This window comes from Sphaeramia orbicularis, chromosome 6, assembly GCF_902148855.1.
Source record: "Sphaeramia orbicularis chromosome 6, fSphaOr1.1, whole genome shotgun sequence".
Classification (NCBI taxonomy): domain Eukaryota; kingdom Metazoa; phylum Chordata; class Actinopteri; order Kurtiformes; family Apogonidae; genus Sphaeramia; species Sphaeramia orbicularis.
The window spans coordinates 2,615,887-2,640,239 of NC_043962.1; the positions used below are offsets into that span (position 1 = coordinate 2,615,887).

General features: G+C 40.1%; 2 protein-coding genes and 1 pseudogene across 5 annotated transcripts in view; 1 reads left to right on the top strand and 2 right to left on the bottom strand.

The window, feature by feature from the left end:
- Nucleotides 1-24,353, bottom strand: part of LOC115421684 (CCR4-NOT transcription complex subunit 1-like) — a 969,367-nt pseudogene that overhangs the window by 525,010 nt on the left and 420,004 nt on the right.
- Nucleotides 1,175-16,443, top strand: psme3ip1 (proteasome activator subunit 3 interacting protein 1). Of its 3 annotated transcripts, none has more exons than XR_003935708.1 (8): nucleotides 1,175-1,276; nucleotides 4,498-4,629; nucleotides 4,730-4,828; nucleotides 7,229-7,350; nucleotides 10,716-10,855; nucleotides 13,834-13,928; nucleotides 14,751-15,817; nucleotides 16,053-16,443. XR_003935708.1 is itself a non-coding variant. In XM_030137684.1 (8 exons), the coding sequence occupies exons 2-8, from the start codon at nucleotides 4,503-4,505 to the stop codon at nucleotides 16,055-16,057; spliced, it is 798 nt and encodes a 265-aa protein (XP_029993544.1). In that variant the 5' UTR covers nucleotides 1,175-1,276; nucleotides 4,498-4,502; the 3' UTR covers nucleotides 16,058-16,443. The 3 variants fall into 3 exon arrangements, 2 of the variants coding, with proteins under 2 accessions (XP_029993544.1, XP_029993543.1); XM_030137684.1 differs by having other exon boundaries at nucleotides 14,751-14,960; XM_030137683.1 differs by having other exon boundaries at nucleotides 14,751-16,443.
- cpne2 (copine II) overlaps nucleotides 19,109-24,353 on the bottom strand; it is a 106,232-nt gene continuing 100,987 nt past the window's right edge. For both annotated transcript variants that reach the window (XM_030137670.1, XM_030137669.1), the window contains one exon: nucleotides 19,109-20,290. In XM_030137670.1, the coding sequence (XP_029993530.1) occupies nucleotides 20,183-20,290 (108 nt within the window). In that variant the 3' untranslated portion in view covers nucleotides 19,109-20,182. The remainder of the gene's footprint in view (nucleotides 20,291-24,353) is intronic.

A 24,353-nucleotide genomic window follows, 5' to 3' on the forward strand; every position in this document is an offset into this window, starting at 1 on the left:
ACAACCAGCCTCAGCTGTGACGGAACCACAGGTGGATCCACTCACACCTGATCAACAGAACCTGGAGTCAGGATCTGCCCACAACACCGGTACATGTGAACTGCCTCTGTTTAACCCTGTGTTAGTCCCCTGGGGGGGGGGGGGGGGGTTGTTGGTAACTTATTTCTTTTTCTCCCTCCTAGTACTCTTCTAACTCAACAGGAGTGGATCACATGCAGTTGTGGCTCCGTTGTCCTTGGAGGTAGACGTGGCTTTGGCCTTCTGGGCTGTTCAGTCACCCCACCAGACTAACACAGGGATTTTTGTAGGATTTACAAAGAATTACATACAATTCATATGTAGATAGAATTACATATTATGTATCGGTAGCCTGCTCTGTAATATAAATATGGAATAAAATGCTACTTGTGTTAGTGTGTTGAAGCACACTATTATGATTATTATTATTATTATTATTATTAATAATAATTGTATTATGTCTTATCAATATCAACCAGCTAAAAGAAATTCAAATTATTCAACAGGGATCGTAGATGTATCCTGAACTAGCAGTATGACTATATTTGACATAAAAATAACACTATGAACTTTTTTTTTTTTGTATATATGACATTTAGAATCAGTCTGAAGTCATTGAACTCTTCGTTTTGTTCCATTCTCCAAACACACTCGTTTCCTTCTGCACATGCTCAGTTCTACTCAGGTCAAAAGTTGATGTTTCAGCCAATAATGAACCACATCCAGGACATGACATGTTGAAACTGACAGAAATTTAGTGTTAGTTTTTAAACATTAACAGTAAAAAAAAAAAAAAAAATCCTTTTTGTTTGTGTCTGACACAGTCAAACCTGTTTGAACACAAAAAAGATTTTTAGCCAATATTTCATGATAATATTGAAGATTGTGTCAAACGTTAAGGATGTGGAAAGAATATTTAGGTCTGTGAGATCACATATTCTCTTCTTTAAATAAGAATGAAGAATGAGGTCATTTTGTGGATTCTAATTTAACAAAATAAAGACAAAAAAGGACTAAATCCAACTTATTTCCACCGCTGTATTTTTCCATCCATCCCTGTCCTCTAGATGGCGGTACTGGCTCTGTCAGATTAATAATAACTAAAAAACAAAACAAAACAAAACACCAAAGAAGATGAAGTAGGAACTAATATTCAGATCAGCTGTTTCGCCGGACTGTTTTAACTGTGACACTAAACGTCATTGGTTTGGGTCGCAGCAGGTTTCGGAGTGCAGTCAGCGGAGTTCGGTGAATTCAAGTAAGAGCCGCATTTATTCGGTGTTGTGTGTGAACTTCCGGTGTTGGAACCCGGCTCCGTCCGTCTGTCTGTCCGTTCGGAGCTCGTGCCTGTTCCCGCTGACAGCCTGTTTGACTCCTGCTAGTAGCTTGTTTGCTAATGATGCTAACGCTAGCCCCGGTGCGGCGGACGGGTTTGACGGACACAAAGCGTTTATTTGCGTCTTTTCTTTGCAGCCACAGACCCAGAAGAGTCCGTTTCTGTGTCCGACTGATATATTTTACCACTGGCTGTTTTTTTTTACTTAATGATATTCTAGTCATTTGTGTGTTTTCTGCGCTTTCTGAAGCTAACCTGCTGTACTGGCTAACATTATTATGATCAGGAAGTGAACGGATAACCCTCCTGAAGAAGGTATTTAATTATAATGACTTAAAATCACACTGGTCTGTCTTTACGGTTTTTCTCAGAGGTTTTCAAGAAGAAAACTCGTTATACTTGTACTAATTTGTAATACACTAACACTTGTAATGATTAAAACTGTCCACGAGGTGGAGCCAAAGCATCAGATAAATATTGGTTCAAAATGTCAGCCTTAAAAACAGCAGCAGATGGACATGAAACCTAAAGATGAACAAAAAGAACCTTCATTCACACCAAACTTTGTCTGTCTTTATCCCCATAATCCACTGTGAGCATATATGAAACTAATGTAACAGTAACTAATGATAACTTCAGTTTGTCCAACCACTAAAATACCAAGTGTTAGTTTTTATGAGACGTGCATCTGTTCTGTTTCACCATCATTCAACAGGAGTTTGTGGTAGTTCTTATTTTTAGTAGTGAATTAACAGGTGGTGTCATGTCCTTATTATTACATCATTATAGATAAACATCAGGGTTATTAACTGGAAACATCTGTTCTTGTCAGTTAGACACTTAGTTTGAGCCTCATTGATTTATTTACTTGTTTTTGTTTTTCTTGCTTCAGTTGAACCTTTGGAAATTGAACGGTTGCCCTTCAATATAGAGTTGAGTGTAGAGGTCAACCTGCAGAGGAGGTCCAATAGGAATCAGCTGTTCAACCCTTAAGGGTTCCTCAGCGTTTTTGTCCAGTTTTGTCATTTTCTTTCTAGATCATTGTGGATTACAGTTTATGATTTTACTTTCTGAGTTTGAATTCGAGTGTTTAATCTAATGTTAGTTACTTTTACAAGTTTATGATAAATAAATTTTGCTGCATAAGTCTATTCCACCTAGGGATGTAACGATATGTAAATTTCATATCACGGTTATTGTGACCAAAATTATCACCGTTATTATTATTATCATGGTATTGTTGAAATGTGCTCAAAATGGTCAAAAAGTACTAACACACACTGAAATAATATAACCAAGTAGTATTTTGAAAAAACAACAACAAAGTAATCGGCATAATATACTTTCTGTTGCAGAAACATTCAAATGTTACCATGTAAACATCAAACATTCAAATGTGCATTAAAGATGAACCTTATAGCCATTGTTTGACCATTTTCCAGATCAAGTTTGAGTTGAAAGTGCGGTAATCAAACACGGTTATCATGATAATTAGAATTTAAACGGTAATACTAACTGTTGGGAATTTTACCGCAGCTCATTGTTGTACTGGTAATCGCTTCATCCCTAATTCCACCACTTCAGCTCTGCTCAGACCTACTGGATGTTCAATAATGGTAAAGATTTTAACCTTTTAAATGCAAATTTAAAAATGTGATGCCGTTTAAAAAAAAAAAACACTAAACATTTCTACATAACCCACCGTGTGACATGCCACTGTTGTATATCAGTGTCTTTGACATGTCACAGATTTCTTTGCATTAGTAGCTTTTGTTCAGTTTAAGACCCTCATGGTAGAAAATGCCTCATTGACTTGCATTAAAATCACATTTTTTAATCTCACATAAAAATACTAATGCAATGACGTCAATTTTGTTGCTGCTTTTTGAGAAGACTAATCATCAGCACAGAACCCCCCCCCCCCCCCATCCCCACTGTTCAGTAGGGCTGTTAAAAAATATTGGTTCTGCAATATATCGTGATATTTCATTTCACAATACTGTATTGATATTAAAAAGTACTGTATCGATATTTTTAGGTATTTATTCAAATGCAGATATTGTGGAGGTTCATTTTTGGTTTTTATTATTTCACACTCTTTTATTTGATAATGTTGGTTCCTTTGTTTGGATTGAACTCAAATCCTGTTCTGATGTTAGTTGTGAACTAATAGAATCTGAACATTTGAACAGGATCTGAAACTGGAATGTCTGTAAAACAGAAGTTCAGTTTGAACATGTGGGGATAGAACATTAGATCCTGTTGGGATCAAATAAAAATGTGTTTAGTATTTGTGCAGATTTCTGCTGGAATTCAATTCTTCAAGGAAATAATCATTTAAAAACAAACAAAAAATTGCCTTTTTAACAGTACTATGATATATTGTGATATATCATATCATGATCCTAATATTGTGATTTGTATCGTATCGCCAGATTCTTGCTGATACACAGCCCCACTATTTAGTAGATAATAGATGAAAATAAAATCACATATATGAAATGCAAAGAAGAAGCCTGATTTATATTAGATGTAACAAGAACCTGATGAAAATGACACAACAGGACAAAACCAACCTTAAAGATCTGAAAAACAGACTTTTCATAGTGGAGGAGTCGATAAAATACAGGCATAGGGCAGTTCATGGTGTACTTTTGTCAGTTTGGGTCCTGGGGAGACACAGACACTGCATTCGTCTAAAAGTGAATAATGTTTGGAACTGTCGGTGCTGATGAATCAGTCCATCTTTCGTCGACATGTTCTGGTTGTAACTTTGTTAAATGGGTTTTTATTCGGCTGATGCATGTATTCAAAGATTAGTGAAGTGGATTTTTGGGGAGGCCCATCAGTCGATTGTCGACCCCCCCCACCCCCTCCCGTGTTCAGTCTGAGGCTGTGCTTTGGGGACTTTTATGGATTTGGTTGATTTATTTCTTGTCTGCACTCGACAGGAAAATGAACCAATTTAAGTCAATCAGACCCCAGTGTGAGTCCCTGGAGGAAAACAGTTTAGAGCTTGTGTGTGTGGGTTCACAGACCCAGGAGCCTGGGAGAGGAAACGGACTTTAACTGAGTCTGAAACCAGCCTTTTACCAACAGCTTCCAAGTAAAACCTACGTCTGTGTGTGTGTGTGTGTGTTCAGGTGCAATGGCGGGAGGAGGGGCCGCAGGCGTCGACCTCAGCAGGAAGTTTGTGTCGGAGGCTGAGCTCGATGAAAGGAGGAAGAAGAGGCAAGAGGAGTGGGAGAAGGTCCGCAAACCTGATGACCCCGAGGGTAAGAACACACGCTGATGCAGAAACGAGCCGGGCTGTACTCAGAACATCCCAGAGAAACCCCAGAACACAGATGTGTGTGTGTTGGTGTTCACTTACAGAGGCGCCCGAGGAGGAGTACGACCCCCGATCGCTGTTCGAACGACTGCAGGAGCAAAAAGACAAGAAACAGGAGGAATTTGAGGAGCAGTTTAAATTCAGTGGGTCACCGTCCATCTGCTGAACATCATGTGTCATCTTTGCAGTTCACTGTTCAGACACAAAGAACCGTTCTTCTGACGGTCACAGCAGGTTCTGGGACAGATCTGACATGGACGCTTCCAGCTCCTCCTGCTCAGACAAACAGACGATTTGAACTGGAATCAGAAAAGCCTTTATTATCATTGGTGTTCAATGGAATGAGGAGAGTTACTAATAAAACACCAAATACTTCAGAAAATAAGAACAGAGCCAACATAAAAACGGGTCAAGTCACGCGCATATTGACTTTGAATCCAAAAATTAGAATTGAGATAATGATGTTAAACTTTTTGTAGTTCAATAGTAGAACATCTTAAGTTTCTAAATCCATCAAAATTTTTTGTCAAAAAAGGATTTTCAAGAAAATTACAGAACTTTTTATCTGAACTAAATTCAGTCCCTCAGAAAGTTCTCTAAGAATGAATAATGAAATAACTTAAAATTGCTATAATTTGAAATCTCAATCAGATATTTCTATTTTCAGTATAGTTTTATGACCTTTTATGCATCCTTTTATCATTATAAAAATCATTTTGTCTGAAAAATTGGTGTGAATTGCTTTTTTAAGCATTTTAATATCAGCTGGTGCCGGTTATGTAGGTTTATGTTTGTTTTTGTATTTATACAACAACAAAAAGATCAGAAAATAGAAAATATAATTGTGCAACAGTCATGAATGACTGAATGAATTTATTTTTTGGTTTTACATCAGTCATTGTACTCAGGACATTAATCATAATAAACATAAAAACCAAAAAGGAATAGTTTAGCAAAATAAGCAAAAGCTTATTTTTTTTGCCTCTCCTTTTCACCTAATACACTGCATACATCAACTTAAATGTGTACAGCATCGAGCATCCACACCATAATAATAGAAAATAAAAAAATTAACAACAAAAAACATATCTACCATCTCAATTCAATATTTCTGAATAATTTTAAGCTTAAGGCACTTTTCTCTTTCTTTTTTTTAATTTTTTTTTAATCTTTGCCAAAGGAGTGAATAACTTAAATGCATCATAAGGTCCATTCCATAATGTCACACCCACAATCCCAGTCCATCTAGACCAGTCAGAGAAGAATAGAATAAACTAGAAAAGCACTACACTAAATTACCCCCCAATTACCACCAAAATTTAATCATTTGTTTCTTGTGCTAGTATCAACATTTCCCATTACACTTGGTGGAGGTAATAAAAGGTGATAAATCCCTGAAGAAAGGGAAATATTAAGAAAAATTCATTTGCGAACTGTCACAAAAGTCGCACTGGGTCTTTATGGGATAAGAATGAACGGCCTTGTCCATAAAATGTTCATTCTTCCTACTCGTGAATTAAAAGTTTTTTCTAAATTAATGCTATGCAAACATTCTTACTGAATATATTCTACATCTCACGTATTATATTTTCCTTTCCAGTCTCAGATTCACACTGATGATCATCCCACTTCATTACTAGGTGTAATTTTTGTCCCAGCTCACTGTATTCATTTTAGTAACATGAAATACTTCATCAAATAGTTAATAAAGGAGTGAGAACACTAGAAAAGCACTCAGAGAGCGCAGACCTCCGCCAAGGTAGATCAGTGCCCCCCCCCCCCCGATCACCACCAAAATTTCATCATTTGTTCCTTGTGCCAGTATCAACATTTCCTGAAATTTTCATCCAACTCCATCCATAACTTTTGGAGTTATCTTGCACACAGACAGACAGACAGACAGACAGACAGACAAACCAACGCCAGCAAAAACGTCACCTCCTTGGCGGAGGCAAAAAACAGACATAAAATATGAGTCGACACAGTTTTAACAGTATTTATGTGCATCTATGAACTCAAGTCTATATGAGGTGAGTGGGAGTGTGGTTTCTGACCGAGTAATCAATAATTATGCAGGATATTTTCCATGTGTTTGTGAATGGTAGAGCAGTAAACACACACACACACACACACACACACCCCTAATGAGTGTGCTTTATTGCAGTATGAGTTCTGAATAAGTGGGATTATTCCACAGCGTTATCGTCCAAATCCACGCAGTCACATCCTGAATGTGTGTGTGAAATGTCAGCGTCGGCCACATGTGTCCACAGGTTGTTCAGTTGGATTAGTTTGACTGTAGACAAAACAGCCCATTTTCCTGCTTTTACGTCCATGATTTAGATGGATTTTCTTCATTTGCACTGAACAGATTGTCTGAATGAACCGGTGGAGCTGCTCCAATCCCATCTATTTAAAGGTTCCCCAAGTTGTTTTCAGATGAAGGTCACACAATCGTATGGTTTATTATTTTCTTCTTTTTTTTGAAGAATGCCATCATTTTCTGCCATGTGTTGAGCGCATGTTTGTTTCCATGGTGACAGAGAACATGGTGAGGGGATTGGACGAGGATGAGACCAGCTTCCTGGATGAGGTCTCCCGGCAACAGTGCCTCGTGGAGAAGCAACGCAGGGACGAGGAGAAGCAGGAACTGCTGGAATACAGAATATCCTTTTATCCACATGTGGTGAACAGTAGGGCTGTGTATCAGCAGGAATCTGGAGATACAATACAAATCACAATACTAGGATCACCATACGATCTATCATGATACTGTTAAAAAGGCAATTTTTTTTTTTCTTTTTCTTGAATGATTATTTCCTGGAAGAATTGAATTCCATCATAAATCTGCACAAATACTAAACACATTTGTATTTGATCCCAACAGGATCTAATGTTCTATCAGCAAATGTTCCAACTGTTCAAACTGAAATTCTGTTTTCCAGACATTCCAGTTTCAGATCCTGTTCAAATGTTCAGATTCTATTAGTTCACAATGAACATCAGAACAGGATTTGAGTTCAATCCAACAAAGGAACGAACATCTGCCTCAGACAGAAAAAAGTACTTTTGTGATGCTTCAAATAACCATTAACCATTAAAACAGTGTTAAATAATAATAAATAAGATATAAACAATAAAGAAAACCAAAAAAGAACTTCCACCATATCGGCATTTGAATAAATACCTAAAAATATTGATACAGTACTTTTTAATATTGATATAGTATTGTGAAATGAAATATTGCGATATATTGCAGAACTGATACTTTCTAACAGCCCTAGTGGTGAACAGAAGTAGAATTAACATTTCTAGAAATGGGCAAAAATGTGTTAAACGAAAGACATTTAGGGGCTAAGGTCTGACCTATTTGTATTTCATGAGTTGAACAAAAGAAAATGCTGACTTTAATGTAGAGAAGAAAAATAAACCTGACATTTAACAAAACAAATAAACACCTTCTTTATGCAGACACTGAACCAACACAACAGGAGGAAAAGTGTGAGAACAGCCTGTTTTACAGTTAATTAATCTGATAGATGCTGATTCCACTGGTGTCAATCTGTAAATAGTCTGTTCAGGTTTATTATTACTATTAGGGCTGTAAGAAAATATCGGTTCTGCAATATGTCGCGATATTTAATTTCACAATACTGTATCGATATTAAAAAAGTACTGTATTGATATTTTTATTGTGGAGGTTCATTTTGTTTTTCTTTTTTTGTTTATATTTTATTTATTCTTATTTCACACTCTTTTATTCAATAATGTTCGTTCTTTTGTTGCATTGAACTCAAATCCTGTTCTGATGTTCTTTGTGAACTAATAGAATCTGAACATTTGAACAGGATCTGAAACTGGAATGTCTGTAAAACAGAATTTCAGTTTGAACACAGTTGGAACATTTGCTGATAGAACATTAGATCCTGTTGGGATCAAATACAAATGTGTTTAGGATTTGTGCAGATTTCTGCTGGAATTTAATTCTTCAAGGAAATAATCATAAAAAACAAACAAAAAATTGCCTTTTTAACAGTATCATGATATATCGTATCATGATCCTAGTATTGTGATTTGTATCGTATCACCAGATTCTTGCCGACACACAGCCCTATTTACTACTATTATTATTATTATATTGTTTGTCTTTATTCATGCACACTTTTTCTTTAACTTTATTCTGTTGTAGCCTTGACCTGTAAATTTCCCCATAGTGGGATCAATGAAGTGTAATGTAATCTAATGTAATCTATTACAGTAAACAAACTGAAACTAGCAGTGAAAATTTCAGTAACTAGTAAAAATAAAATACATGGTTTGATCCGTTTAGAACATATGTATGAAGTGCCATGAACATCATGAAGTAAAAAGAAACAGACATCCAGGTCCAATCAGCATCGGCCCCTTTAACGATGAAGAATAAAATGGATTTATACTTTAAACTGTGGTCAGAGGAGGTGAACAGGTACCACCAAAATAAAACCAGCCAGCTCCTCATATATGCACAGAGATCCTCTAATGTGTTTGTAGACCTAAAACGACCTACATCAGACATGATTTGACGATGACGAACGTCTCCAAATACTGGCATTAATTAGAATTTAGAATCAAACTGGAAAAATAAAACTCAGCTCAGTCTGAGTGAAGTGGTCTGTGCAGTATTGTGTTGTTCAGTCGCTCCGTCAGACTCTGATGTTGGTTAAAGGGTCATTTCTGGCTGATTTGTCTGCAGTTTTTAGTTTGAGTGGTGTCAGATGTTCATTTTCAGTCTGTGTCTTGCAGCAGGAGTTTCAGTATTTTTACTCTTCAGTGTTCTTTGTGTCAGCTGTTCATGTGTCATGTGACAGAACTGACTCAGACCAGTTCAGACACGGGTTAAACAGATCATTAATTAGTTTAAACACAGACACTGTTGGACAGGACATGGGTTTATATTCGTTGTGGACCATCTTTGGGGTAAGGTCTACCAGGTTTATTCAAAGAATGAGGAAATATTGATTTTTACATTTTTTTAATGAATTTTCTTATTTTTCCAAATCTCCATTGGTTTATAATGGGACGCATTTTAAAGTGTTATAAGTTGAAAACAGTTGAACATATTGATCTAATTACTATTGACAATAGATAGGAAGTCACATATGGGCTTTGATTTGGTGCCATGACCTTTGACCTTGGAAGGTCAAACAGATGTCAGTGAATGTCTTTAAATCTGCTGTTGGACTCCAGGAGCCTGGGGACGACTGTTTTTTCTACCAGTGATACTGACATTTTAGAAACAGTTCCATGAACTGTAGAGTTCTGCAGCTGAAAAATGAGCCTGATCGAGAAATAACAGGAGGAACTTTCATGTATGACACTGATGTGGACTCTGGACCTGGACCTGGACCACACATGCAGTTGTTGTGGTGCGAGTGTTGTTAATGCAGAGGTGTTTTTGTGTGTGAGTCTGAAAACACACAGCGTACGTCCACAGACCACATCTGCACGTCCACCACATCTGCACGTCCTCTGCTCTGTCAAACAAGCCGCTCTGATCCACAGAACTGTGTGCACATGACGAAGGGTTGTCCTGGAAACTGTATCATAGGCTGGTAACTACGGTGACGATTGAAAGCACTTAGTTTTACACACACACACACACACACACACACACACACACACACACACAGGTGCAGGTGTTAGTTAATGCAGTGAAACCCTGGTGCTGTGTTTGACATGATGATCCACTGTGAACCTCCTCATCTCTGTCCTCTTCAGTCTTTCTGGTCCACGTCCCTCTGTCTCCGTCCTCTTGTCCTATTTCTTGTCTCCTGAGCTCTGTCCATCCTCTGTTCTCCTTTTTGCTTCTATCTGTGTCACTCTCTTGTTCTTGTTCCTGGGTTCTTTTCTTAGCCTTTCAGATCTGTGTCACCGTCTCCACGGCCCTGAAGGGAGGACGGAATGGAACCTGTTGAACCTCCCCCCTGTCCCCTCCCCTCCGTCCCCTCAACAGGACACCGTTATCTTTTATCCTCCTTAACTCCAGATCACAGCGCTCTGGCCAAACAAGCATCGACTGAAAACCGCAAAGAACCAGAAAAGAAAGTGGCTCCGAAGCAGGTCCTGGGGGAGCAGAGGACCAGTCACCTGTCCCAGGCACATCTACTGGCAGGAGCTGTGAAGAGACGCAGGTGTGCACACACACACAACCATGACAGGAACACTAATGTTCACCTGTTCTTTTGTTATATATATTGTCATATATATTCAAAGTGTTTAAAGTATTTTAGGCTAATTTTAAATTTTGCGAGGTGTGTTTTTATTTATTTTTTATATAAACTGACACTGTGGTGAGCTAAGCACCGACATTTGGTTTAATAAGGTACTGATGGTGCATTATTGAATGACAATAAAGTAAGTCTGAAGTTAGAAGCTCCAAGAATAAGTCCGGAATCTTTTAGGACTCATTTTTATAAATTTAATTATTGACTTGATCTGATCACAAACAAAATATGACTCAGCTGAGGATCCACACCCCAAGCAGGGAAAATGGATCCAGACATTCCAATACACATGACTTATCATCCTTGTAAAGTGATCTTCAAACTCTGGGCTGACCCCCTTGTGCTATAGGTGGGCGGGGTCACAGAAAATGGACTGGTGTCATGTGACTCTCAAGTCAAACAGATGTGAAACCTCCACTCTATGGAAAACCCCAAACTGACAGTGTTTACTTCGTATCTCTTGTTGTTTATGATCATCTGTGAGCATGTGTATTTTTATCATAAATCTGTCAGTTTAGTATGTGACCCAGATGTGACCTGTCCTAAGAACTTTAATGAAGAAATCTAGTGACACAAAGGAATCCTAACTAGTACTGACTAATATGTGATTAAACTTAACCATTCAGCTTTCTAGATTAAAATAATAGTTCACTAACTTCATTTATATCTGCATGAATATCGCATTTCCTCTGATAAAGGTCATAGTTTAAAGCCAGGGCTGTGCTCAGTACGAACAAGTAAAGACTGAACTGACGAAGTGTGTGTGTGTGTGTGTGTGTGTGTGTATGTGTGTATGTGTATGTGTGTGTGTGTGTGTGTGTGTGTGTGTGTGTGTGTGTGTGTGTGTGTGTGTGTGTGGGGGGGGGGGTCCATAAAGGCTCTTTACAATTGAACACATTTATTCCAAAAGCAGTGGGTGGTGCAGTGGTTAGCTCTGGTGCCTCACAGACAGAAGGTCCTGGGTTCGATTCCAACACCAGTCGACAGGGGGTGGGACCTTTCTGTGTGGAGTTTGCATGTTCTCCTCGTGTCTGCGTGGGTTCTCTCTGGTCCTCTGGCTCCTCCCACCATCCAAACACATGCACTGATAGGTTAATTGGTTAATCTAAGTTGCCCATAGGTGTGAATGTGAGAGTGACTGTTTGTCTCCATATGTTCAGTCTGTGATGAACTGGTCACATGTCCAGGGTGAACCCCGCCTTCGCCCCTCTGTAGCTGGGATAGGCTCCAAGTGACCCCCGTGACCCTAGTGAGGATAAAGCGGGTTCAGAAAATGAATGAATGAATATTCCAAAAGCAAATAAACACACATATCTGTGAAAATGATCCCAAAATGTAAAGTAGACATTGAAGTTTTTTTTCCCTCCTTTAATCCACCTTTTTATGGGACCATTAGTTACAAAAAGCACAAGCAGATGGAGCTGGATCTGTGTCCATGTCGTCTGTATCATGACCTCATCAATGGTGTTGACGACATCAGATCTTCTACTTGAGCTCATTAATGTCCTGTATCTTTAACAGAACCTCCAGTGTCGTTGAAGCTCCTTTACAGGTGGAGTTTGTAAAACTACAGTAGTTCCTCATGGCAGTTGTTCAAACACACTCCATTTCTTTTATTTATTTCTCTCAGTGTCCCCTAACGGGCTCCGTTGTACCTCAACTGTGGCGAAACTGGCTTAAAAAGTTATTGAACAAATGTTTTAGACTGTTTAACAAGCTGGGTTATGTTGCTAACAGTGTAGGCGGCGTTTGTTTTTTTATTGAACTTGTGAAAAACTACAAACTCAATGAGGATAATAACACAGTAATACAAATGAACATAAATAAAATAAAGTACAAAAATCATGGGGATGTGTAGGGCAAGAGCAAAAATACATTCAAATACAGTACAGTGCAAATTATTAGGCATTTTAAATTAACATAGAGGAGCAGAGATGTAACAGAGAAGAGTTTTTAAATTAAAATAAGTAACGAGCAATGTTCTGGCTTATTTTCATTGCAGTTTTTTTTTTTATTTTTTTTTTTATAATTTTCTTAGGGACAAGACAAACATTTTAAATTCGTTTGTAAATCCAGAAAAGGAGGGCTTATTATTTCTCCATTTTGCACAGTGGATACAATATTTACCCAATAATAAAATTATATTAATGATATCTGAAACAGATGAGGCCAAATTATCCATATATCACACTACATTTCTACTCCTGGACAATGGAGTTTGTAAAACTACAGCTGGAAAAATAGTTTTATCAACTCTAAACTGTGAATGTCCATGTGGTGAATATGAAACCAAATATGGACATGGTTGGGGCGTCATATGGCTGTCAGGGGTGGGGCCAGTGAGAGGGGTGTCCACGGTGGTGACGACCATATGACGTTAGTAACGATCGCACATCTGCGAAGTACTGGAGTGGTGCCAGGACCAGCCAATCAGAGGCAGCGCTGGCTGTGACGTCATCACATGATCATGGCTTCAAAGACATTCAGGAGGAAAGACAAAGGGACAGTCTGTGTCCAATGGACACATACAGTTTATATTACAAACAACACATCTAAAATTAACCCTTAATTTTATGTTTTTTCCCAAGTAACTGCAGTTAAACTACAAAAAATCACCCAAAAAATACTGGAACTACTTGATGTGGTACAAAATATGAATGTAACTTAACTACCAGCAGGTCAGGGTTGAAACAGTTTCAGATGTTGATCTAATTCCTATTGGTAATAGATAGGAAGTCACATATGGGCTTTGATTTGGTGCCATGACCTTTGACCTTGAAAAGTCAAACAGATGTCAGTGTCTTTAAATCTGCTGTTGGACTCCAGGAGCCTCGGTCCTATGTGTGGACTTCATTTAATGTTCCTTTTGTTTGTTTCTGCTCCAGCTCCTCCCAGTCCTCAGACAGCAGCAAGAAACAGAAGGTGGAGATCACAACTACGACCACAAAAGAAACCACAGGAAACGGAGCTGCACGCACAGGTGGGGCATCACAGGACCCTAACAGGACCCTGACCCTAACAGTCTGACCATATGTCACATACAGAGGTTCATGTTTGGTTCCTGTCCACTCCACTGGTTATTTATGACTTCTCTGCCTGATGCACATCTACAGTACGGTCTACGAAGGCTAAAATACAGACCTCAGTTGTAGTTCATACGTCTAAAACTACTGTTCTGCTTTGACTGTAGCACTGACTGAAAATGACAAACGTCATCATGTCAACCTTAGATGGAAACAGATAAAACCAGTTTGGAACAGCAGTCGTCAAACCAGACGTTGATGTCACAGTTAATGACTTTACATGACACTGAAACAGAAATATGGGGGGTGGGGGTGGGGGTGGGTGTGTGTGTGTGTGGGAGGGGGCAGTAGAACTACAGACAGTAGAACTCTGTCTGTGGCACTGGGGTGTTATCAGATGTCTGCAGAAAATGGAGTCACCCCCCCCCCGACATTCATGCTGTCATGGCTGCTATAGGAGATGATGGCCCAGCTTTATCAACTGGGGGGCTGAAAAGGAAGCATTTCCCCAAATGTCTGTAGTTCTACTGTTCCGAGTCCTAAAGTATGAATCCAGTGTGGGTTTATCTGGAAGGAAACCATGCAGTTAGTCTGTTAGTATCAGGACAGGCTGACTTTAACGTCTGTTTCTGTGGAAAACTCCTTAGTCAGCCTGTGAACTTTTCAGCCCCCCCCCCCCCCCGCTGTGCTGCCGTACCCTGTGTCGGTTCTTTTGACGGTGCTGATGTGGTCGTGTGTGAGTGTAAACTGTGGCGCTGACAGTGTGTTGTGTTGTTCAGAACAGCCGGCAGGAGCGGGCGGAGGATCAGGGGGAGGAGCTGAAGAACAGCGGGCCGTCCCCGGCCTGGCGGCCAAAACCCCCTCTGCTCCCCTGGGCTCCGGTCAAGGCGTGCTACACCTGCCGTCGGCAGCGGTGTGCGTGGGCGTTTTACCAGGACTCTGGGTTTATTCCGGCAGCAGCGACTCTGACAGCAGCTCGGACAGCGAAGGTAGCGTGGACGCAATCATGTCGCCGTACCCCCGGCACAACAGGGCGTACAGATAGACACACAACCACACACTGTAACCACACACACATAGACAAAGGTCAAAGGTCACACACATCAGCATACAGTCTAAAGGCCCTTTCATGCTCACGTTACGTTCACACGGTGTCCAGCGTCGCCTTCATATGACCATGTGACCAATGTGCTGGAATGAGCGTTTATTCACCAGTCCACCAGAGGGCGCCGCTCTGATTGAACACACTGGGCCAACTTCCAGATATGGTTGAATTCTACTTCCTGTTCTATCAGTCCAACTATGACAAAAGCGAAGAACAAGAGTTTTAGTATCGGTCCAGGTTCTGGTTCTGTCCAAAAGCAGACGGATCTGTCCATTGTTTTCCTGTGGACAGTGGGGTTAGACGGAAATGGATTCAGGTGATCCTGCAGGATGAGGGACCAAAGGCTGGGATTCAAAAGGCTAATACGCATGTCTGCAGCAGATGTTTAATGTCTGAAGATTAAATATTAACTATTAACTAACCCTAACCCTGACAAACACCTGCCCGTCTAGAACATCTGACACTAAGATGACAGACACACATACAGAAACACAAACATTAGCCAAAAAAAGGTGAACTGATGCTAGCATTGGGCTAATATTACTGCAGCTACATAGAAGACGTCCACTTGGACAACCCTAAACAGACCAAACTGATGCTAGCATTAGGCTAACATTACTGCCGTTAATATTAACCACATTTTTTTTTCTTTGCGGCCTGGTACCGGTCCGGGGCCCGAGGGTTGGGGACCACTGACGTAGAGCATGAACGGGCCTTAAAGGACAGTATGAACACACTAAGGTTTGTATTCTGTGTTTTAAAGGTTCATCCACTGGTCAGTATTTAACTGTTACTCTTTGCTCTTAGAATAATTCCATCCCATAATAATCACAGACATTAAAACCAGCGTCAAATCAGTTCTGAACTGAATCTGTCCATGTATTTGTAGTTTTTTTTGTCCTATTGTGACACTGGAAACTCAAAACCCCTCCACCCTTCCTTCCTTCCTTCCTTCCCTCAATCACATGTCACACAGTTTAAGCCGAGCCGACCAATCGCGCGCTGCCTACACCCCCGACGACAGACAGACTGACAGACCTGATCCTGCCCTCCCCCCACCCACCCATCCATCCATCTGTCCCTCCCCCTCCCAACCCGAGCCACAGCGACTGTCCGCTGCGCTATTGGCCGAGGGGACAGTGATTGACAGCTGCGGAGCGCGGAGGAGACCGCTCAGACTGTAGTCACATGACTCAGACAGGGGGAGGCCACGCCCCCGTGTCACTGCCACTCAGTTGTGTCCAGAGTGGTCCTGGTGTGGATGTGAAGCTTCCTGGGCAGTGGTGTGTTTTTGGAAAAGACGCTGGGACCGTTTGCTGCTGTGTTTTCTGTCGGTCTGAGCAGATGAATAAAGAGCTTTTCCTTCTGTCGTCTGTTGACTCTGTCATTTGGAAAAAGCCTTCATTTTAAATTTTTTTTTATTTCAGTTGGACTTTTATTTTTCTTCCCCTTGAATGTTTCATTATATTTCTTAGTTCTGTCTGTGATGTTTCAAACCTGTACATTTATGTCTGACCTTTGACCCTTTGAAGACGGTTCTTTAAAGACACCCACCACACAGATGACAGTCTAACGGAACATTGTGGAACTGTCCACCTGACCAAGTGTGGAACTGTCCACCTGTGGAACTGTCCACCTGTGGAACTGTCCACCTGACCAAGTGTGGAACTGTCCACCTGTGGAACTGTCCACCTGTGGAACTGTCCACCTGACCAAGTGTGGAACTGTCCACCTGTGGAACTGTCCACCTGTGGAACTGTGGAACCAATATGAAGAAGTTCTGTCAAACACTGCGATATGAAAAGTCTGACACGACTGACAGACCCTGAAGAAGATTATGATCAACATCCATCCATCCGCCTTTTCTTCCTTTGGTCCTTTCTATCATCCTGTCTCATCCTCCCTTTCTGTCTTTGTTTCTTTCATCCTTTCTTTTTCTCCCTTTCGTCCTTTCTTTCTGTTGTCCTGTCTCATCCTTCCTTTCTTTCATCCTTTCTTTCTCCCTTTCATCTGTTCTTTCTCCCTTTCTTTTTTCCATCTTCTCTTTTTTCCATCCTTTCTTCCTCTACTTCTTCATCCAGTTGATGATCTTCTTCAGATCGGAGGTCAGAGCTCACAGTCAGACCTTCTGTACGGGTCATAAAATTAATGTGTAAAATTGAACTGGATCAAAATTAAATCAGCTAATTGGATCTGGGGGGTGGGGCTGGGGGTGTGTTCAGTCCTCATTTAAAACTTGGCAGGAGGACGGTGCATCTGGAGCTGTACTGTTCCAGCTCACAGTGACTGAAGAACCAGGGAAGATGTTGTGGACGTCTGCTACAGAACAAACACATGCACAGTGTTTGTCTGTTGGAGATAAAAGCGTCTGCAGGTCCTGATGACACTGAAGCAGAACCACAGGTTGTGTTTGTGTTCTGCATAATGACCGTTTTATCTGAGGACAGTCGTCTTCTGGTCCCCACTCTACCTGGAAACATGGAGACTAAAGTTGGGAGAAAGCAGCAGAGTCCTGTCTGGGATTTATTTGAATACGACGACAGAGAAGAAGAGAAAAGAGACGACTAAATTAAAACTAAACTAAGACTAAGCATTAAAAAAAAAAAAAACTAATAAAAACTAACAAACCTGCTCTAAAAACTAATTAAAACGAACTGAATTAGAGGAAAAACAAGTCCAAACTAAATAAAACTAAACTAGAATGAAAAATCCAAAACTATTAGAACCTTAGTTCGAAGTCGCAAGTTTAAAACTTTTGGAACACCTATTTTAGATTTAGATCAGCTCCAAGGTTTAGATCAAAGACAGGAATAAACAAGGAGGACGAAGGCTGGACTGAAGGTGTCAGAGCAGGGGTGGTAAACATGTGGCCTGTGGTCCGCCAAAGGGTCCAATCTGACACATACATAAACCAGAAGCTGAGGCGGAGTTTAGTTAAAACTGCACTGAAACAAATACAAATATGGAGTTCCTTATTATCTACATCAGGGCTGTCAAACATGTGTCCTGGGGCCCAAATGCGTCCCCCCAAAGGTTCCAGTCCGACCCCTGGGATGAATTTACAAAGTGTATAAATTCCACAGTCCAGGCTGTGGAACTCATGTTAGTGTGGGTTCCACATCCAGACCAATCTGATCTACAGTCCAATAAGAACAGCAGAAGAACTGAGACAAAAGAACGACTGCAGATTTACTACTGGGTTTGATGGGAAAAAATAATATTACATTATGTCTGTAAATAATGACAACTTCAAATGTTTGTTTTAGTGCAAAAAATAACATTAAATTTATGAAACTCTTTCCATTTCCAAACTCTCCTGTACCAATAAATGTGACTAACCTGAACAAATGTGTCCAACCTGAAATGTCTGTATTAAATTCAGTCCAGTTTGAACTCTTTTCTTCCTGTTCCTCAGTGTTTAGTGTCTTTGGAGATCTGATCCAGAATGCACATGGACTAATGAGAAGTGGAGGAAGAAGACTGAGAAAATTACACTGATTTTACTGAAGAAATTTCATTTTTTTCAGGTTATTCACATCTTTTTTGTTTGAATAGTTTATAAAAGTAAGTATTTTCATAATTTAATGGGGGTTTTTTACACTAAAACACAGACAAAAATTGTCAGTTGTCATTATCTATAGGTTATTCTGTTATTATTTTACTGGTTCAGTCCACTGCAGATCAAATCAGACTGAATGTGGAACCTGAAAGAACAGGAGTTTGAGAGCCCTGGTTTACAGGTTATGATGTCATTATTTTTCTGACCTATCATACAAGGCTTGAACTAAAATGACTAAAATGTTAGAAAATCCTTTTTTTTTCAGTCTGTCTTTGAATGTTTTTTGCTGTGGTGTTTTGGCCAGAGGCAGCAGCAGGATGTAACTCATTATCTGTTCAGTCCGAGTTGAAGAAGAAGACGAAGAAGAACAAGGAAAAGGAGCTGAAGCGTGTGGAGTTGAACACAGACCTGGTGGGAGTGGCTTAAGTCAGCGCCCTCTGCCTCTTAGATCTGACACAGATGCACACTGGACATGTGACTTTTCCTCCAGTTTATTCACCTGAGTGTGGACAAGGACACAACTTTATAAAATGAATAGCAACACGTTTGATCCAAAGATGCACAACAACAGCACACGTAGTATTAGAGTACACAACTCAGCACTGCATAAAAAGTACATGAAAAACAGGCTCATCAGAACAAACGGCATCATAGAAATATACATTCGGTTAAATATGCATAATCAGAAACTCCTCTGCAGATTCCACTCGGACACCAGTGGGCGCGCACGGTTCCTCCCCTAACGCTTTCAACCAGATCTCCTGAAAATATTTACAAAATACGTCATTTCGTAACAAAGAACGTCATGCTTTCGCGATCGTCGGCATCGGTTTGTAAACAGTGAGTAGATATTGGCCGCATGCAGGAAAAAAAACTCAAATACGAGGATTTTTGCAAAAAAAGCTGGCGAAACGGTCCCCTGTTAAAGAGCAGCACTGTCTAATGAGCTCAGCACAGTTCATCCGCGGCTGTCCTGTGTTGGCTCCGCCCCCCACCTGGAGCGTTCAACACTGCCACGCGTCAAAAATGTACAAATGTCACCTGTGGATGGAGAAACGCAGTGTGGTCAGTCCACCACTGGGGGGAGCACAAACGCAGAAACAGAGCCATACAACTACAACGGGCGGGGGTGGGGTTCAAGCACTGTTATGTTATGGGGGGGGGGGGGGGGGGGGGGCGCTTTACACCGAGGGGTTTTATATCACATAGTTTCAATCACATGACACTAACTAACATGCATAAAGTAAAAAAACTAAAAGCAGAAGAATCTACAGCTCAATAGTTGAATTTTCGTCTAAAAAAGGCGGGTGAATTTTTCCTGCATATTCTTACACCATTTTTGGACACACCGCCGTCGTCTCTGTGGACGTGCCAGGTCCTGGACACTCCCCCACACAGACCAGGCAGGAGCGTCTTCAACGTTGGACACATAGATTTTTTTGTTAAACACACTTTCATTAAAGAAGAAAGGTTTTGTTGAGCTTTTGTACAGCGTTCAGGACCTCGGCTCTCCTTCGGGGGCGGGGTGGTGGTGGTGGTGGTGGGTCTCACTCCGGCGCTGGGTTGGCGGGCGGTAGATTCCGCTGTTTGAAGTACTGCGTGACCTGCTGAGGCAGCTCTGCCAGGACGGACTTGGCCAGGGTCTCCTTTGGCGCCTGAGGAGGAGAGGGAGGGAAACGATGAAGAGGGTGAGTTGAAGTCTGGAGAAGGATCGGAACATGTTTTGTTATGTTTGTGTCTGAAATAGACTCAACTAAACATACGTCAAAATCTGTTTTGTTTTTGTTCATGTGACTCTAGTTGCATAAAAAGGTCTTTCCATTACAGTTTTGCATGATATATCAATTATGTTACACCTGAAAAACCACCTCCAACAAGAACAAAAACTTTTCAGCCAAAAACAAGAGTTTTGGTGAAATTGTCGTTTTTCTTCTTTTTTTTTTTTCTTTCTTTTTTATTAGTGATAGTTAACAAGACATTGTAGACAGAAAAACAACAACACAAACAACAACAACTGACTCAGGGCTGCAACAAACTGCACTTTATGTATTTATTATATTCTAATTGTATTTTTTTGTGTTTTAATGGTATTTTATTTGTACTGTTCATTTGTACTTCACACTGTGAAGCACTTTGTGACTGTCTGTGAAAGGTGCTCTACTTACTTATAAACAAGGGGAAAATCAAACAAACAAACCAACAACAATGACAGTATTGACAAACGACAACATCATATTACAATGAAAAAGGTCATAAATGTAAATAGCAACTAAACAATATAGCTTGTTTTTTTTTTTGTTTTTCCATTAAGCTAATTTTTATGCGCAAGTCATATTCATGCAATATGAAGGTTAATGGAAAAAAGACTACTGATACAGACCCTGAAACAAACAAACAACAGGCAAAAACAGAAGAGTAACAACAACAGAAGAACATCAGTGGATCTGAAGAACAGAACAGAGTGTTCAGAAAACACCAACCTCTGCCAAGCACCCTGAACACTGTGCATGTGTGGATCGACTATTTCTGTTTCAATTCAACAGTTTCCAGGTTGTTCCATACAGCAGAAACAGTTGCAGCTTGGTCCCAGTCATATGTATGTCAAATTACATTCAATTCACATCAATATTAGTTGAGTTCTAATTTTAAATGTGTGGGAAATAGGATTTTCAATGTTCAATGTAAATGTCCACAGAGTCCACATTCCACAGTGGATGTGGACAATTTAGTTCCAGACACAAGAGATTGTTCTAAGCTACAGGTGGATCCAACTGGAGTCGTTTTGAATGTTGGATGAATTTTGGAAAATGTCTCAATGATGACAGATGGAAAATTGTAAATGTTGTGACCTTGCTGTGACCTTGAACTTTGTCCTACTGGGACCAAAATGTACTGGGTTGGTCCCAGGGCCTAGGCCTATCTGTGGGGAAGATTTGGGAAAGATGGGTGGAAGAGTTTTACACTGAAGATGAAAACAAACAAACACACAAAGCAAAGTGATCACAATACCTGCTGGCAGAGGTAACTACACATATACAGGGTGGGGAAGCAAAATGTACAATATTTTGAGGCAGGGATTGAAAGACAGTGTATGACCAATTAGTTTATTGAAAGACATGAGAATTTATTTGCCACAAGAAAATGTCCATAATAGAAAATGTTTTTATTCTATGTGTCCTCCTTCTTTCTCAATAACTGCCTTCACACGCTTCCTGAAACTTGCGCAAGTGTTCCTCAAATATTGGGGTGACAACTTCTCCCATTCTTCTTTAATAGTATCTTCCAGACTTTCTGGTAATAGTTTTGCTCATAGTCATTCTCTTCTTTCCATTATAAACAGTCTTTATGGACACTCCAACTATTTCTGAAATCTCCTTTGGTGTGACGAGTGCATTCAGCAAATCACACACTCTTTGACGTTTGCTTTCCTGATTACTCATATGGGCAAAAGTTTCTGAAAAGGTATGGATAATAGTGTTAGGTATGATTATGACATCAGTATATGTTTGGGTTCAAAACAACTGACGTAGTGTCTGCTGAGAAAAAACAACTAAATGTTCAGTGTACATTTTGCTTCCCCACCCTGTATATATATAAAACACATAGGTACATAAAATGGCAATAGATAAAAGTGAAATGGATGGATGGATGGATACTGCACTGAAGAGCTTTAATTTGATCCAGTTTACATCTAAATACACAGAAACAAGTGTGTGGGCGTGAACAGGCCTTTAAGCAGAAACAAAAGAGCCTGGAGTCTGTTGTCATGTAGATGGAGGTGTGGTTTTCTGTCACATCTGAGGTATCGTGTATTCATTCTGTTAAACACATGGTATGGTAACGCTGCTGCTATCATCCAAATAATACGACAACAGACAAAGACGGATGCCACTGTGAAGTACTGTGAGATTATGAAGATGAAAACTCTGATGGGACAAACTTTGTACTATTGTGTGTTTTCATTCAAATCTCGTCCCGTTAGCTAACACAGGTGAAACACCAGGCTAACAGTAGATCTGTGGACTTCTACTGAGCTCACATATGAACTAGGACTGTTGAACTATTAAAAATGGAACTAATGACATGTTGTGATTAACTCTAATAAATGAATATAAAATAAACAGTTGTCATCTGAACGTCTGTCAGAGTGTGTGTATGATCTTAAAGTTCACAAAGAGCCTTTGTGTTGAGAACAAACTGAAAACAAACTCCTGTACAGTGTCTTGGTGGTGTTTTTAAGGGGGTTTTATGCTGTATTTATACTTTAAAACGTTTAAAAATCACCTTAATATGTCTAACATCAAGGCTAAGTTGAGGATGAGAGCCATAATGAAACAACTTTTACAATGTCTAGATCACAGGTGTCAAACTTGTGTCCTGGGGGCCAAATCCAGCTCCTTGGGATGAATTTGTGAAATGCAAAAATTACACTAAGATATTAGCAATCCTTTTAGTTCAGGTTCCACATTCAGAACAAGTCATCTCATATTAACCTATAAATACTCACAACTCCTAATTTTTTTCTCTTTGTAAATGTGAATGTTTTCATGTATTTGTACTAAAACAAAGTATAATTTCACAAAAAAAATTCCATCTGTTATTAAATATTGTGTGTATCTGTAGATCCACTGTGATCTGTCAGTTATAATGTAGCATGGACCAAGTACAGTAAACAAACATATGAACACCACCACACAGATGTGGAACTGGGGACACGCCCACATCCACCAGACAGATGAGGACAGACAGATATTATGGGATGTTGTTATCTTTGCCAAGTTGCTGTTTGCTGATCCACTGTTCGATTCCAGTTCAGCTACCGACGACCCAAACTGACCAGAAAACAGAGGGGACTGGTGGGTTTACAGAGGCTGTTTTCTGTCTAAATACACAGCTAAGCTAACAGAGCTAAGCTAACAGAGCTATAATGTAAACTATCATCCCTTTACATCCTTTTTTCCTACAGTCACTTTGTAAAATGCTTGACCATATTATCATCAGTTGTATGGTAGCTTTCATAAACCACTGGCTGATCATCATAGTAGTATGCTAGCTAGCTAGCTAGCTAACACAGTTAGCTCCATGTGTATGTGGACATGGGACACAGACCCAGAAGACACTGAACACATGCAGAGGAACAGGATGTTTCCAGGTGATGATGATGTTGAATGTCAGTTTCTTTGAATCAGTTCAGATCTGTTACTGAACACGTGTCTAAACTGTCGCTAAAGTCAGTAGATTTAATGACACTTTTCTGTTGGTCATTGGTCATGTCCTTCAGAGGAGCAGGTCTGAGCTGTGGTCAAGCTGTTGTCACTGCAGTACCATCAGTCGTCTGAGGGATCAGATCGGATCAGATCAGATCGAATCAGATCCTCAGGATCATGACACCTGTCAGTTCCATGTGGTCACTGTTTATTTGAACCCACAGGTGGACACGCCCCCATACTGAATGAACCCCCTTCAGTTTGTGAGTGTCTGTATTCAGTGAATAAACCTGTTCAGTTCAACACAGTCTGTCCAAGGGTCAGTCTGGAGTCTGTCTGGAATATGAGGAGAACCACAGAGTCCTGATATGAGGTTGTCTTCTGTCTCCAGAACATCTTTGAGTCCAGTCTAATTTCCATTAGTTCTTCAATTCCAGATCCAAATAACCTGCTGTTCTCTCAGTTCAAACAGTGCAGGAGCTGCTGCTGACTTTACAGCTGTTCCTTATTA

What these genes read in the sequence shown, in the direction of transcription:
- psme3ip1 (XM_030137683.1), top strand. Translation starts at nt 4,503, where the DNA reads ATGGCGGGAGGAGGGGCCGCAGGCGTCGACCTCAGCAGGAAGTTTGTG. An exon ending in CAAACCTGATGACCCCGAGG is followed by an intron (nt 4,630 to 4,729) that starts GTAAGAACACAC and finishes GTTCACTTACAG; the next exon opens with AGGCGCCCGAGGAGGAGTAC. An exon ending in AGGAACTGCTGGAATACAGA is followed by an intron (nt 7,351 to 10,715) that starts ATATCCTTTTAT and finishes ACTCCAGATCAC; the next exon opens with AGCGCTCTGGCCAAACAAGC.